Source organism: Charadrius vociferus, unplaced genomic scaffold (assembly GCF_000708025.1).
Source record: "Charadrius vociferus isolate BGI_N301 unplaced genomic scaffold, ASM70802v2 scaffold325, whole genome shotgun sequence".
NCBI lineage: Eukaryota > Metazoa > Chordata > Aves > Charadriiformes > Charadriidae > Charadrius > Charadrius vociferus.
The window spans coordinates 4,287,856-4,305,475 of record NW_009648526.1 but is presented as its reverse complement, the minus strand read 5'-3'; the positions used below and the strand labels follow the sequence as shown (position 1 = coordinate 4,305,475).

Genomic DNA, 17,620 nt, shown 5'->3' with positions numbered 1-17,620 from the left:
GGGCTTCGCGCCGTGACCGGGCTGAGGGGAGTCCCTCCCGGCGTCTGTCTCCCTCCCGTTGATTGCTGGGAAGTGGCTATGTGAGCCCTCGGGTTAAATGTTTCTGTCAAACGTTTTGATTATTTAGCAGGTAGGTGATACGTTTTGTCATGTAAATCCAGTTAAATGACCCACACGTTCTGCCTTAAAAAAAAATGTATCATATTTAAATGTAAACGCTTGTTTTCTTCACAGTGAGGAGTACATCGCCGTGGAAGTCACACTTTCAGTCTATTTTTAAAGCTAAAACCGCCTTTAGCTTTTTTTAAAGCTAAAAATTATTCAGCATTGCTTAGTGCTGTGACATATTCTTCACAGTAGTTTTGGAACGTAGTTTCTTTCTTGTCGGATTTTGCTGTTGAAAATACCTTTGTTGTTTTTAAAAAAAAAAGTTGCATTCAACGTTTTGCATTGATATGTGTTTTTGAAATAATTTAAGATTCCATTTCTTTTTCTTCCAATTTGCAGGTCAATAACTGTGGTCTTCAGCTGCTTATCCAGACCTCATCGATAACAGATAAGAGCAAACCAGTAATTATTACCTTTTCTTTAATAATTATGTTCATTAATGAAGTTTTACGGTACGGTCAAATTTGTATGCTTTCAGATATGAATTGCCTTTTCAGTAGTAGTGTGTTGCCTTTTAATATAATATTTGATGTATCTGACAGTATTTCAGTAATTTATTTCATCATATTAAAGATACATAAAGTAAAAACACAGGGATGTGCTGTAGCCTGGCATACACTTAATATACATATATATTTCTTATGCTTCCATCTGTACCTCTCTTCCTCCTGTAATTGTAGAACTCCCTAGAGGGTGGGGTTTTTTTCTTTATTTAGTCAACTGCAGATGAATGTGCTGCTAACTTCCATATTTTAATTTTGGTTTCCAACACTGAAACTTTTCAGTCGTAGTATCTTAATTGAATGAATACTTTTTGTTGGAGCAATTATTTAATTTTTTTAAAACATTTGCAGAGTTTCCCAAGACCTGTAGTTGTTACTAAGGTTGTGTTTGTCTGTGCATTTGAAGACCTTAACATTTATTTTAATTATTGTGTTACAGTTTGAATTCCGGATAAATAAAGAACAGTCTTCTTTCCACAATAGGCTTCTGCAGCATGATCTGGAAAAAAACTATTCAGGAAGGCAAGGTGATATTCAACTGGGTTTGGTTTGTTTGTCTTTTGTATCTCTTCTTATTAACTGAACAGTAAAGAAAGACTGTATTATGATTAGAATATGTAAGAGTGACAGCTTTTCCTAATTGGGTACTGTAATTCAGTATAATTATGGCTGCATCATGTTCTGAACCTGCTATCTTTCTACTGCCTGGTACAGATGTCTTTTTTTCATTGCTTTTTGCCCTTTGTTCTGTCCGTGGAAGAGCATCCTTTCTTTTGCCTACAAAGCCACAATCTATCAAATGCCCTGCATTCCCTCAAAGGTCACACAATTCTCTACTGTAACACTTTATTGGATGCTTAACATTTTAATCTATTTAGACAAAATTTGTTTCTAATTTGGAACCCTGATATGAAGAGCTAGTTCTCCTATTGTGCTTGTGTGCTTTTGTCTTTGAAAAGCAAGATATTTGGTGATATTACTGCTAACTGTGGTGAAGAAACAGTGATCGCAATTTTTAATTCATTCTGGTAAAAAATAAAGACCAACAGCTGTTCGGAATGGGTCAATTTTTAGGGATCTTATGCAACTTCTTATGGAGTAAATTTAAATCTGCAGTTTGGTTTTGTTCCCCATGCAGGAGACCAAAGAGTATTAAGTCCTTTGGTGCGTAATAAGCAGATATATCTTCCAGTACCATCCAGTCTGACAGAACTTTCTGGTTTGGAGTTGAAGCAGAATACAGGTTCTTTATCAGGATTTGGTGAGTCTTCTATTCACACACCTACAAAATTCAGATCTCGACAAAGTAGCCACAGTGTTAGTTCACATGCTTCAGGTAACAGTTGAAAACTTCTCTTGTTAGTCTCTTGGGGTTTGTTTTGTTTTGTTTTTTTAACTGGGTGTCGTATTGGAAAGTTATGAACTGTAAGATGTGCTGCTTCTGGCTGTCAGAATGTATGACTGAATAGCAAGTTTTGCTGCTGTTCCCTTCAGGTATTAAGAGAGGTTAATGGATCGTTGTCAAGAAACCACTAGAAATATTTTCCAAAATATAATATAGGCATTTAAATATAGGCTTTTTATATACCTTTCTTTAACAAATCACAGAATGTTCGGGGTTGGAAGGGACCTCTGGAGATCATCTAGTCCAACCCCCTGCCATAGCAGGGTCACCTACAACAGGTTGCACAGGACAGCGTCCGGGTGGGTTTTGAATGTCTCCAGAGTGGGAGACTCCACAACCTCTCTGGGCAGCCTGTGCCAGTGGGATCTTTCACACATGTCTTTAGGAGGATGACATTAGGAGAAAAAAGTCACTGTACTGCCATCATGTCTGTTTCAGACTGATTTTTAGGTTCCTGGTCCTCTGTTTATTGGCCTAAAAATCTGAGACACAAGTAATTTAAGATATTTGCAACAATGTTAATTGATTATTTTTGGACTGGATGATTTTTTTTTTTCCACTTTGAAGGATACATAGAGAATGTTGGTTGTTAGGCTGGTTTGTTAGAGTAGCTAGTGATAAAATGTTAGAGAGTAGCACTGAAAAGATTCTAAATTGCACAACAAATTCTTTTACTTGTATAGGTATGTCTTCTAATGGCATATTCTAGACAACAGTGAACTCACTGTGGTAAAGCAATTAATCTTTGTTTATTGAAGATTTAGTGTTAACATATTTGATTTATTTGAAGAAAAAAAAAAGGGGGGGCAAACATGTAGAAGTTGAGCCTATATTTTTGTGGTAGTATGTGTGCACAATGATGTTTGTGGTTAGACTCGATGATCTTAAAGGGCTTTTCCAATCTAAATGATTCTGTAATTCTATGATCTATTTTTAATGAATATTTTTCAGTGGATCGTTTTCCAAATAAGCCAAAGTTCACAGAAAACATTTCTTGATTGTATTGTTAGTCATCCTCCCCCTCCCCCGTTATATTAACAAAATGGGTAAAGATGGATAGCTTTATAAATATGTGTTAGATGGCTGCCTGTTTCTTTCTTGATAATGGAGTGAAATATAATACCACTGACTAGGTATTGCATGCATTTACTTTTAAGTGACTTTGCATTTGTTTGTGAAACAGTAGGACTGTTTCAATGTTTTGGTGCTTTAGTCTCTAGTTCTATCAACATCTACTTGATCTGTGTCTTTAAATTTGTCTTAAGTTAGAGTATGTCTTTAAGTTCAGATACTGAAATTGTTAAACAATTCTACAACCTTACCTTAAAACATCATTGGGTAATTCTAATCAAAACAAAAGCATCTACAAAATATCTGTATACAAGAAATTGTTGTTAAAAATCTTTCAGAAAGGAAACAAATGGATGTACTTTGGAAAGAGCATGAAGAGAGATGCAGTTGTAAACAAAAAATGGCAGGAAAGAAAACTGATAACTCAAAGTACTGAATGGAGGCAAAATGCACTTTCATGTACATGTAACAACTTTTCATAAGAAAAAAATCTTTTATTATCTGAGGTTAATGAAATGATTTTACAAAGTAGTAGCTCATATATTCTCTGTATGATTTTCTGACAGATAGCACAAACTTTGGGAGCAGCTCATCAATAACATTTCCTGTATTGCAACGTACTGCTGAGGAAAAAATCCTGAACTCTGATAGACTTACCCTGGAAAGGTGAGAAGGGTTATAGAGCACGCACACTATAGCTTGTCTGATGGTCTAAAGTGATGAGTATCCTGCTAATGCCTCTGGTCTACGGTGTGAGTGGTAGGTTTGGTTTTGATGGTTTTTATGTGTGTGGGTTTTTGAGAGGAGAACCGTTCCCACAGAGAAATTCTGTATGAGTGATCTTGTGATGAATATATCCATACAGCAGTCATCTAGGCAGTTGGGGCTTTTCATTGTAAACTAAAGAGCTAGCATAAGAGTCAAATGCAAGGTCATCCAAGTAATCTATAGAAAGAGGCTATATCTCCATTAGTTCTAATCTGACGCATTGGTTGTAGAATGGCCTTTTTTATCCACCCCCTCCCCCCCCCTTTAACCAGGATGCAAAAAAGTGCACTATCTGATAGATATTTAATTGGTTTTTGTTTTTTTTTTTTGGTGGGGGTAAGGTTCATGTAGTCCAAAAAGTTTTGTCAGGTCAGTAGGACTCCTTCTAGAATAATCCTAAAGTAAGAATAACCACTTTCATGTCCTATATCTTTTACTGTAGCACGTATTTCATGTATTTATCTTTCAAATGTAAAGTTCTATAAACCAAAGAAAAATTTCATAGACATAGAACACTTCAAATTCTGATCTAAACAGGCTGCTTATGTGGTATCTAATGGAAAAAAAATAAAAAATTGTCAGGTGGCGTCTGTTTAAATTTAAATGTCGTCACAACATGGAACTTCCATGTAGTTTCCATGTAACCAGCAAAGCTCTGATTGAGAGGACAGGCTTTCAGAGAATTTTAGAAGCAGTTGTGCTATATTTTTATGCTAACTATTTTTTTTTTTATAGTAAGGAGTTTCTCCCTTATTTACAGAGTTTTAATTAGCAAACCTAATTACCTTAATATTACCATAATCAAGACAATATTGTTTCCTCAGTTCAATTAGAGTGGGTGAGTAACCAATTTGTTACTTACATTTGTTTTTTGTTTTGTTTCTTTTCCTTCCAGGCAAAAACTGACAGTGTGCCCAGTTATCGATGGGGAAGATCATCTTCGCCTTTTGAATTTCCAACATAACTTTATAACCCGGATCCAAAATATTTCTAATCTGCAACATCTTGTTTTCTTAGATTTATATGATAATCAGATAGAAGAAATAAGTGGGCTTTCAACTCTTAGATCCCTAAGAGTGCTTTTGTTGGGAAAGAACAGGTGAAAATAATAAAATTAATTTAAAGCGCCTTGCTTCTTTATGGTGTAACAACTGTGATCTATCACTGTTTCTGTTATTTACAGAGTTTTCAGATAGTGATGTTAGCTGTGAGACCAGTGAGCTGGTCACTAACACTAGCTAAGTGTTAAGGATCCCACTGAGGAAGTACACAGTTTTTGCTAGTAATGTTCTTCAGAAACTTCCTTTCTTATGTAAATTTTAGCAACAGTTCTGAAGTATTTTATGTGTTTGCATCTAATCTTCTGTCTGACTGGCTATTAAATATGTGTTCTTGGGTTTGTGTGACAGGTGGAATCTCTTCACATCACGTAAAGTGTTCATTGATTCTTTATAAAGTTTGAAAAGTATTTCTGTCTGATGTATTTAGCTGGGAAAAAATCAGGCAGATGAATTGTGGATTTTATTGCTTATTTATAGATTATGTTCTGTTGGGAGGTAAAACTTGCTAGTTGTAGTACTTTCTAAAAAGACAGTTCAAATCCAGTAGCCTTTAATTCTAATAATTTAATAGAAGTATCTGTGGAATTGCTCACACACATAAGGGTTGTGGTCTGGTTTTGTTCAGTTTCCTTATTTTATTTATATTCAGTAGAGGAGGAACTGGTAAACAAACTTCAGTTATGTGCAGATTATAAAGAAGGTAGCTCCTAATTCAGCCTCTGTTCAAAACCGACAACTTTAAATAGTGCAGTATGTTACTAGAGTTTATAGCTTTTATATTAAAAATTTTACCTGTAGAAATTAATTCTATTTATATCAAAACTTGGGGCATGGGAGTGATAATTTGAAGGTGCTTTAAGGAATTATTTTCCAAATTGTCATTACATTGAGTGCTATATAGTTTGTTTATGTAGAAGTATGGTTTGGAGGTAGTTAGGACAAGACATAAATGATTACAAGTCAGGCACAATTGCAGACAACTTGTTTTCAGCTTGATCTATATGTGATCTTTGGTTATTCTCAAAGCAAATGCAAAATACACATGGTGTTTAATATTATCAGCCAGTAGATGATGCTGTTGAGTATAGAATAACCTATGTTTGGAATCTGAGAAAAATGGACAGAAAAGTTCTAGGGCAGTGAAGTTGTACAGGGGGAGAAGAAATATTGCCAAATCTAGAGATCTATATTGTCTAAAAAGGACTTGGTGGCTTTCAGTTTTTTGTTTTGTTTTTTTTTTATTTATTCTGTGTGCTTCTAACAAACTCAAAAGTCTGTGTCACTACAGTCTTTCTTTAAACTTGTTTGGAGCTAGCTGTTTGCCAGTAATAATGTTGGGGTTTTTTTTATCATTTAGGTGTCTGCATAGGTTGGTTGTTGAGTTTGTTTTCTAGTGGTGCGAGTATTCCTTCCCTTTTCATCTTCCTAGAAGAGCCATGTGCATACTGCCACTATTGCATTATTGACAGTCAGAAAGGAAGGTGATAGTCTAAGGCATATTTATTCACTTCTTTATCGCTTTTATTTTTTTTTATGGTTCAGAACTTCATTATTCTTCTGTTACTCTTGGTAGGCAGGAACAAATGGCGAAGTTTTGTACTAGCTGGAAAATGAAAGATACTTTTTATCTAACGTGAAAAATAATTTAGATCATAATTTAAATCCTTCAGAATAAAGAAGATCTCAAATCTGGAGAACCTAAAAAATCTTGATGTTTTAGATCTTCATGGAAATCAGGTACAGTACAATAATTTGATCATTTACATTTCTTGTGTAGACATCATGCATTTCCTGTGTCATTTACCAAACTTGCTTTTTGAAAGGGAGCTGGTAGCAAATTTTACAACTTTTGAGGTCACAGAAATCAGTAAATTAATAAAAGGTGGTATGGTGTTATATTGAATCTCAGTATCAAGTGTCTTGTATTTTCAGCATTGTACTTCTGGAAAGTTACAGTGATTAAAATGCTGAGTCAACTGAGTAAAATAGCACTCACACCTACAGAATAGTAATCTAGCATAAGTAGTTGTGGCCGTGTTAAAGTAACACAGTCTTAGAAGTCGTGGAAGAATTTAAAGTTCCATTGATTGTTGTCTTTTTTCTACTATTGGCGATCTTAAAAACAAGATCCCTTACATATCTGAAGACGACTTAAATTTGTACAGGAAAAAGTAGAATGGATCCACGCTTTCAATTGATTCATGCTTCTGAATGAATTTAAGTCGCTTAATGTCTATTCCATTTCCCCAATTTGAGACTAAACAGGCATTTCTATTTCAAGTGGTGCATAAAGTTTTAGCTGTAGTACATATAAGAGGAAGATTTTATTTCATGGGTATGTCATAAACAGCATGGAGTATTAAGGGCAAGCTGGGTCTAGTAGTCTTTTGTAAAATTTAAAACACATGTGATGCAAAATGTTCTATAATGGAGCTGTAAACTCATATGATACATAATATTCCATAATTGAGCTGTTTAAAACATCATATGGTTATTGTGACTGTGTAAGACCAATGTGTGAATTTTCTGGATTCCTGTTCTGTCAGTTTTGACGTCTTACCAATTTCTCTGTGTGTGTGCATGTGTTCTTTATTACACAATTGCTTAACAGTGGGGAATGGGAATGCTTTTTTCTTTTTTTTTTTAGAAAAAGATGAAAAGAAAAGGACAAGCTAGCACTATAATGAGTTGTTGTTTTATGTGATGCGATAAGTTTGTGGCTTCTTTGAATAACATTAGTCCAATAGCATGCATGGTTGTACCGAGGCAGTATAGGAATAGGTAGTGACATTGCCCTCGGAGCCTTAGAGTGTCTGTGTTTGGAGATGGGTAAGTGTTTGTGTAGTTCTAATCCTTTTTTTATTGCTGTTCTAAGTTTGAGGGTGTTCTTATATTTTTTTATAAAAATTCTTGTAGAGTAGATATGCAGCTATGCCAGTCAGCACACTTATGTAGCACAAGTGGAGGAATCAAATGAAATATAGGTCATGCACAACTCTTGCAAATGATTGTGAAGTAGATAAGATTTTTGGTTGGTCCCCCCCCTTGCAATGTCTGTACGACTCTGTTTACACAAACTAGAACTTTATTAGGAGTTTTGGGCATAGTGCCCAATTGGCTGCTGCTAGATCAGCTTCATTATAATAGGCCTGCTTTGGTCCAGAGAATGTAACAAATTGTCTTGCATCAGGAGTTAAATAGTAAATCTCTGGAGCATAATAAGTGCTTTTGTTTTTCAGAAAGTTTTAATCATAAATGTGCATGTGAAGGGCACGAATGCTAGGAAATTAAATTAATTTTCTGCATTTTTTTTTTTTATAGGTTGAGTGTATTTTTCATGGGAAGACCAAGTAAAGGCTATGAACTTCTCTTAGATTAATAAATTATCTTTCTGCTCCTTTCCATTTTAAAGATATGCAGGTTTTCTTGTTAACATTCTTTTTTTCCTGTCTTTGAGGAATTAAAAATTTAAAACACCAATCTGCCATACATGTTATTAGTTATTTTTTGAAGGCATAAGGGAAGAAATGAAGAAGGGAAGAAATACAGAGTTTGAGACCTATCAGCTTAAACTGTACCAGTGTCTTGTTTTGAAGTCTCAGGAAGAGGAGTTTTGTTGTTGTTTGCTTATTTAATAATGAAAAAGGGGGCTCTGTGTTGTGGGATCATTATTTATGGCAGCCTTCTAGTCTATCTTAAGCAGTATTTCTTCCACATGGTGAATTTCTCAAGAACAGACTTCAGTTTCAAAATTTATGTTCTAATATTGCAGAACAGAGCAACTTAAACAATAGATCAGTAGAATTAAAAATGAATTGTTAGTATATAGTTCAAAATTGTGGATTCTGATCATTCTTCTGTTGATATAGTGTCCTGTCTCTAACATATACATTATTTTTTTTTCTTTAATTTGGTACAGATCAATTAGAATCAAGAATGCAGAAACAGAATATCCTGATTGTCAGTCATAATGGAAAAAAAATGAATCTGTTTTCTTAGGTTGCTTGTGGCGTTATCTTGCACCTAGTTCTCACAGGAGAGTCAAAATTTACAACAAATGTAGTCAGTTTTACAATTTGGAACCAGTGATGGGCGGCAATTTTCCTTTATCAGGATGGTTCTTATTTCAAGTAGAAGTTGTAAAGGCACTTTTGTGGTGTCCATAACTTATATCTTATTTTCTTATAGTTATGGAAAAATGTAATTCATTTTAAGTGTACAAAAGGGTCATTGACTGCCAGTATAGTATGAATATCTGTATGTGCTATGTGAATATGAGATTTCCTCTGGGCATCATTTTCCATTGCTCACTTCTAGTAACTGTGAAACAGACTGTATAGGTTACTTAATGTTACCGTCTTTTCAGTCATACTCTATTTCTTATGCTTACAGATATTTTTACGGTACTTTTGTTTTCATTTTGCATTCAAAGTTGTGTTTCTTACAGATGTGAGAAATTATTTAATGCTGTGTATGTGGGAAACAGATAATCTTGATCCAGCACTGCTGTGGTTTAGACTGGACTGGCACTGAGGCAGGCCAAGCACAAAACTTTAAGACTGTTTTCTAGAAAAGACGGCTGTCATTGTGGTATCATCTATATCTTGTTGCCAGGAATATCTTCAGGATTTTCTTAATGTGATATTCTTGGGCCACAATACAAAGTTCATACTGTTAAAGGTACTACTGAGATTTGCACGCTTGGTTTTGCATTTATTTTCTGATTGTATTAATTTAAAAAGGATGTTTTTGCCTTTTTGAAGAAAACATTTGTATCTTTATTACAAAACCTGTCATTGTAGTTAAGTTAGTGGAAGGGGTTTTGATACCAGGAAGAGGCTTAGTAGAGGGGTTTTGATACCACAAGGGGCATCTACCCAGGAAGAAATAGTAGATTCTTTCAAGAAAGCTACTGATAAACTAAAACTTGTGTGTAAGCTTTGCCTGAATGCTGTCAGTGAGCAAGTTGTTGCATAGACTGTAATTGGATTAAAACAGGGATGACATATAAATGAGCATATGTCAGATGTTATGGAACGTGACAGTCTCACCTCAATCCCTGGGAGAGTCATGGAACAAGTAGTGCTGGAACCCATTTCCAAACATATTACAGCAAGAAAGCAACCAGGAGTAGTCACCGTGAATTTATGCAGGAAATGGTGTTTTACAGCAACATGACAAGCGCAGTGGATGAGTAGAGTGCAATGGATATTTTTTATCTTGAATTTAGGAAGGTATTTGACACTGTCTCCCTTACATCTTTATAGACAAATTTAAATTAAATTTGGACTAGATAGATGGACAGTGAGGTGAAATCTAAACTGGCTGGACTGTCAGGCTCAAAGGGTTGTGATCAGTGACACACAGCCTAGCTAGAGGCCAGTCACTGTTGTTGTTCCCTAGAGGTTGATACTAGGTCCATACTTTTCAATACCTTCATTGATGATGTTAACAATGCAGGAAATTGGAAGGAGAGCTTGATACGTAAGGTGGTTGTGCTGCCATTCAATGGGATCTTGACAGGCTGGAGAAACGGGCTGAGAGGAGTCTTATGAAATTCAAGAAAGGGAAATGCAGTGTCCTGCACTTAGGGAGGAATAACACCCCGCAGCAGTACGGACTGGGTGCTTACCATCTGAAAATCAGCTTTGTAGTAAAGGATGTGGGGGCTCTGGTGGACAACAGTCTGGCCGTGTGCCAGCAGTGTGCCTGTATGGCAAAGAAGGCCAACAGCATCCTGGGCTGCATTAGGAAGGGGGAAGGGTGTTGCCAGCGGGTTGTGGCAGGTGATTCTTTGGGTTCACCAGTGCAAAACAGACATGAACTTAAGGGAATGAGCAGCAGAGGCACAAAGGTGATTGATGAAGGGACTGGAGCATCCCTCGTATGAGGAGAGGCCGAGAGCCGAGATTTGCTTTGCCTGAAGAAGAGAAGCCTAAGGGAGTTCTTATCGACATACATAAATAGCTGATGGGAGGGCCTAAATAATGTGGAGCCAGACTCATCTCAGTGGTGTCCAGCAAAAAGAGAAGAAACATTGAAATTCCTGAAGTACAGGGAAACTTGTTCAAACTTAAGAAAGATGTTATTGTCAGGGTGGCTGAACGCTGGAGAAGGTTGCCCAGACAGGTGGTAGAATCTCCATCCCTGGAGGTGGTCTAGGCCTGACTGGACGTGGTCCTGGGGAGCCTGCTGTAGTTGACCCGACTTTGAGCAGGAGGGTTGGAAAGGATGGTCTCCAGAGGTCCCTTCTGACCAAAACTGATGCTTGGATTCTGTGCTTAGCGTTACTTTAGATTAAATTCACTATCTTTTCTTTTCCTATTTTCCCTTTTCAGAAATAGAAGAAGAAAAGAGTAGTAGAGAAGAAGAGCCATTCTGAGGATGCTAGTACGGTGACAATTCTTTATTGGAAAAATGTCCCCTGTAAAGCTATGAAAAACCTCTTTGTTGGATGAATGTGGCAGTTCCTTGAGCTGTAGCGCGCTGAATCAACATCCTACTACAGTAATCCTTGAATGGCGCTTTGTGTTTGGGGTTAGGATAGGAGTGTTCCTGTGGTTTTAATGTTTATAAATCCACACATTTGATGAAATTATGCATTGAATCTGTTGGTCTTTAGAGCACTTTCTGTGCAGTTTGCACTGATTGCTTCTATTCATCCATTCTGTTACTGCTTGAGAGTAAAGGTTGATCACAGGTCGCTTTATGGAGTATTTTGGCGAATTATTTGTTGAAATGGGAGAGTTGAATTTTCTTCAAACTTGTTGATTTATCTGTTTATGTTATAGAGTCATCCTCTGTGGTTCATATTTATATATGTATCAGAACAGTAATCTGTTTTACAGCTTTTTTTTATTCTTTGTATTAATATATATAGCAGCTCTGTTTTAACAGCGGTTTTGCCTTTTGAAGTTGCCATGTCTTAGTTAATAGAAGATGAGGACATGTAATTATTTTTAATATTTTTTTTTTGTAGTTTCCCCTTAACAGAACGGTCTTTACTATCTGGTGAGCAGTCTTCATCATGGTAGGGGATTAGCTGAATATTTGCTGCTTGCGTACAGTTTGAGATACGAGTTAACTTGCATTCAGTGATTCTGATATCACCAGCTTTCCCCTGTGCTCAGACAGACAATTCCAGAAGGTGGTTTGACATGTTTGTTAGACTCCAGTAGATGAGAAGAGTCATATAAGTAAAATGCTACCATTTAAATGGTATTGCCTGGCAACAATAATATTATTACTGCAATATACTATGTAATATAAATTGCTACAGTAGTATTACTACTTCTGAGTTATGATACAGAACAGAGTTTTTTCTACAGTCTTTGTTTTCATGGTTTGGCTTCTCTAATGTCATTAAATAAACCCCATAAAATTTAATGTAGCAGTTTACAGCAAAATCCAGTAAATCCTGTAAATCGTTCTGATGCATTTTGGCAAGTCATTTGACCAGATTGACTCTTTGGTGAATGTGATATTCCACAACTCTTTCTGAGGACATTGAACATGCTCACATATCTGGCAAGAAAAAGTATTATTCTTGCAACTACTATTTTTCCCTTTATGGTTTATGTACGCTGTAGGACATATTTACAGTAAAATACTAAAATATCTTATGTATAATATCCATTACATAATATCTGACCAAATAGTTCTTGCTTCAGGAGTTTAATTCACTACAGGAATATTCTAAGGTGCTTGCAAAAATTTTAAATTTTTTGGTGTTCAAAGCTATTGTTAATAATGTGCAGCATCTCTTGCATGTTAACTGTGATCCCAGAGGATCATTGAACAACTAAATCTTGTGTACAAGTTATATTAAAAGTATTTGAAATGCATTAGACTAACAACTCTTTCATTACATGCAGTATTTCTGCATAAGGTAAGAAATCTCAGCAGTCACTCTCAACAGATGCAGAATATAAAGACTGAAATAGGATATAGCCAGAATATCAATTTTATCAATCTTATTTTTCAAAAATAGTGCTATAGCCTAGCTAGAAATTATTTATTTTCATTAATGTTCACGGAGTAGTAGCAGTTATGAGGGAAGCTAGATTGCTGTTTTAGTCTTTGTCCTTCCCTCCCTCTCCCTTGGGGTGTAAAGCAGTCCCATAGATGGAATGCAGATTGTGAAACTTCTAAGACTGGAATGTTTCCAAGAGGTTGGAGGTGAGGAAAAACAGAAGGAGGAAAATTTCATTCTTCACTTTTGGGAAAATATTTTGTTTTATTTGAGTGCTGGGTTTTTTGGATAACATGATTTGGTCTGAAATTTGAGACTTCTCCCACCCGAGTGAGAAATGTACTGGGAACTAGATGTGCTTTAAAACATTGGGGTATAGTATTCCACAATGCTTAATGATAAACCTTGTATGATTTCTGGTTGGTTTTGGTTTTTGGTGGTGGTGTGTTTGTGTTTGGGTTTTTTTGTTGGTTGGGTTTTTTTTTGGTTTTTTTTTGGTTTTTTTTACAAATCAAGATTTTTAAATGCATTAGTACTTAAAGAAAATCCCTTCATATAACAAATATCCAAAAGAAAGTTTAAAAAAATTAATGTAAGGCCTAGTGAATTATTGCACTCGACTTTACAAAAAGGACAAAATGTGAATTCCCTTGTCATATTACTACTTTTTGCCCATTTTCCTACATGATTTAGTAAGGTTCTTGATTTTAATACTGCCCTGTAAAAATCTGTAAGAAAATACAGCGTCTCTGTAACATTAATTAAAATTTTTATGTAGAGACTCTGTTTCTATGGTTATTGACACACGAATATGGACATATAATAATACTATATATTTCAGAGACCTTGCACATGATTATGTGCATGGTATATTTAATGCACTACAACTTGCATTTAATTTTGAACTAAACATTTAATTTCTAAATAGTGTGCTTCCAAGCACTCTGAATATTCTCTGGAGAGAACGCTGATTGTTGGCTTGATCTTTGCTATCAAGGTAAATAGCATAAATGGTATATGTTACATATAAATCTATTGAAAACCTTTTTATTTTAGATAGGGTTGAAATGGACTTTGTCTTTTAGTGAACTGATGTACTAACATTGAGTCAAGTTGAACTTGAATTTCATTCTAACTTTATTTAGAATCAAATTTACTCTATAACACATTAAATTTTGAAAAGTCATTATAGTTATTTTTTGTGTTCTGTTTAATTCAGAGAATAATTTTCCCTGCCAAAAGTTCAAGGATATAAGTAAAAGGGGGAAAAAAAATTGCAACTTGATTTTTCAGGCCTGGACTTCTTTTCTATAATCTCAGAAATGTGTGTTAAAAGATGCAACTTTTGTGCAGTTTAATTATCGATGAGTGATTATCTGGTGCATAACAATCTTTTCTGAAACAAATCTATTTCATAGCTAAGTTAGCAAGAAAATAGAGTAGTGTTTTTCTACAATGTTTACAAGTAAAGTCTTTCACTTATGTATTTGAAAAAGGAACTAAAAATAGTTAATAATAATCCTTCTTTATTTATAATTAGTAGAAATTAGTCATAGATATAATTTCTTTTTAGTAAAAGAAATATTATTTGAATCCTCCAAAAGATGGCTTGTTATCTAATCCGTGCCTAATAGTATGTACTAAAAGGTGGTGTATCTTGATGCATGCATGAATAATTGAAACAGAAAATCCGGTAATCTTAAAACTTAGAAAAGTGCTGGGGAGTATCTCTATACATTACTGATGAAATCATTATCTTTGCGATAGCAGTAAAATGCCAGGTTTAATATTCTGCACTGTGGCATGCTGTAATTCTAGCTAAGCAGACATCTGCAGAGGTCTGTGCGCTTCATGCTAACCATCTGCTCTTGGCTTTGCTTTTACAAGTCTTTCTGTCTAAATATATTGTTCCAAATGGTGGTATTTTCTGTTCCTTTTGCTGTAATACTTTTGTATCCTGATAATTTTTGTTTTCTGCATATAATACAAATAAATGGAAGATGCATAATAGTTTCATTAGCAGTTGAAACAAAGGTTGGTTTAAGGTGTTCCTTAATTTTGGTTTTGCTATCTACTTTTACATGCTTTTTAATGGAAAATTGCTGAAATACTTTTTATAGCAGCACATTCAAGTGATATTTCATAGTCTTATAAATATAGACGTATATATGTGTGTGTGTAGACACACATGTATATATGTGAAAATTACCAACAGTGTTATGTGTTTGCGAACTGTTAAATAACAGCTACCTTACCTCTTCTCCCATTCCAGGAGTTGCTAGATGCTTTCTGGAAATTGGCAGGGCTAGATTTGTATTGGTCTAAAGCATCCAAAAGTTCATTACCACTGGGAAGGTGTGTGACACCAGTTGCTATCCTGCTTGTCTGCATCTCATTGCTGTTGTGAGCTTTGGGGAGGAATAGCGTGCCTGAGTAGAAGGTGTTGAAGGGGGCTTGCAGTGGGCCAGCAGATGATCGTTCTAATTGAAAGGGAATTCATTATACTTGTTAGTACCTTTGTGCACTGTATCCTTGGATGCACTGCCACATGTTGTGGAAGGCTGAAGTCTTTTCCGCAGGATAACCTGCTGCCTTCTTTCTGCTGTATAGCACGTGTTTCAGTAAGAATATGATAGGAATAGCCTCCTGTGCAGTGGCAATGCTTAAGCTTCTCAACATACGTTGCTGTGTGCAAGTCCTGCGTAAATTTCTGGATAGATGCTGGAGGACAGATTGCAGACTCCTATGAGAAATAAATATCTGGATAGAGATCCTTGAGTGGATCACTCTAAGAAATACAAACAGCAGTGTCTGTGTCTTTTGAGTGTGTCTTACTGATTCCAGCAATTACCTGCTTGTAAAACTTCCTTACAAGTTCCCATTCCAGAATAATTGCTTTCTTCTCCAGAGGGCTGTGGCTGCTCCTTGCCCCAGACTCACAGCAGGTTCCTGTCCTCATGACCTGCTGGAAAGTCTGTCTGTGAAGCTCCTGTAGATAGAGCCGTGAATGCTGCTACTGGCTTTTTAAGAGGCACGGAGGGAAATTGGCACAGAGTTCTGCGATGGTAGGGAGATACGATGCCGCATATTCTTGTAGGATATGTACCAGGAGATTCGGATGTGTGTTTGAGTGCTTTGCAGACACATTAAGGATCAACCATACACAAAACTTCCCCATTTTGGCATACCATGGTATCAGCAGTGTTACCTCAGTTTTACAGTGTTTTTGAGGTTGCTGCTACAGAGCAGCACATCTGAAATAACCTAATTTCTGATGGTATGGAAGTAAGTGTTGACTGATTTTACTGCAGTATGACTAGACAGATATTAGTGAAATGCAGACTAGTACTTAATCTCTAGCAGACTGTAGCTTGTTATCACCAATTTATGACATGATTGTCATGGTTTAGAAAAATACACGAGCAGCACATTATTGTAATAAGTTGATTGTTCATGTATACTTTCTAAAAAAAGTATATGCTATATATATCTGTTGTGTATCTGTATAAAACATAATATGCACGTTTATAATTATACCTCTTTCACAGATTACTAAAATAGAAAACATCAGTCATTTGAGTGAACTGAGGGTGTTAAACCTTGCCAGAAACCTACTAACCATTGTAGAAAATCTTAATGGACTGGATTCTCTCACAGAGCTCAACCTTCGTCATAATCAAGTCTCTGCTATAGTAAGGAACAAAACTTTTTCTTTTTCTCTTTTCTTTTTTCTTTATTTTTAATAAAATGCACTATTACTGTAACTTGTTTAAACTGTATCAGCATTTCAGATCATCTTAAATTTCATCTCCTTATGAATATTTCTGAGCCAAATGCAGAGAAAATAAGTGTTGATCTTAAAAGCAGAATTCCCAGTTGAAGCTTTAACCCAGCATCGTATGTTTTTACGTTCTAAAAAATAAAGCTGTTAACTTTGCAGTTTATGACTTGTAGTTCAGGTATGGCAAGTAGATTATTTAAACAAATGCTTTTTAAAATAATACAGTAAGTTGACTTAAGTAGCTGTATTTTTCTTGTAATTCCTTTAGTTTTTGGTCTCCTATTGCTGCTGAGCCTTTCCTTTCTCGAATTTCTGCTGCTTAACCATGTATGAATTGTTTTTACATTTCAAAAATAAGAAAATTCTGCTCATTTCTTACTCTGTTACAGTACTAGGGAGGATGCCCTGCTGGACCTGTTGTTTATGAACAGAGAAGGACTTGTGGGGGTAGTGACCGTTGGAGGCTGTCTTGGGCATAGGGATCGTGAAATCCCTAGATAGGAGAAGCAAGGAAGGAGGTCAGCAGAACTGCTGCCTTGGACTTCCAGAGGGTGGGCTTTGGTCTTTTCAGAAGTGTCGTTGACAGTGCTCCTTGGGAGGCAGTCCTGAAGGGCAAAGGAGTCTAGGAAGGCTGGATATCCTTCAAGAAGGAAGTCTTGAAGGCACAGGAGCTGGCAAACTTGATCTTCTGTGACAAGGCGATCCACTTGGTGGATGAGGGAAAGGCTGTGGATGTTGTTTACCTGGACTTTATCAAAGCCTTCAACACTGTTTCCCACAGCATTCTCCTGGAGAAACTGGCTGCTTATGGCTTGGACAGGTGCGCTCTTCGCTGAGTAAAAAAAATGGCTGGAGGGCTGGGCCCAAAGAGTGGTGGTTAATAGAGTGAAA

At 36.0% G+C, this 17,620-nt stretch overlaps 1 protein-coding gene across 1 annotated transcript in view; it reads left to right on the top strand.

The window, feature by feature from the left end:
* Positions 1-17,620, top strand: part of LRRC49 (leucine rich repeat containing 49) — a 54,596-nt gene that overhangs the window by 1,180 nt on the left and 35,796 nt on the right. Inside the window, exons 2-8 of the mRNA XM_009885780.1 lie at positions 508-570; positions 1,111-1,198; positions 1,810-2,007; positions 3,714-3,813; positions 4,811-5,014; positions 6,647-6,713; positions 16,497-16,640. Coding sequence (XP_009884082.1) covers positions 508-570; positions 1,111-1,198; positions 1,810-2,007; positions 3,714-3,813; positions 4,811-5,014; positions 6,647-6,713; positions 16,497-16,640 — 864 coding nt within the window. The remainder of the gene's footprint in view (positions 1-507; positions 571-1,110; positions 1,199-1,809; positions 2,008-3,713; positions 3,814-4,810; positions 5,015-6,646; positions 6,714-16,496; positions 16,641-17,620) is intronic.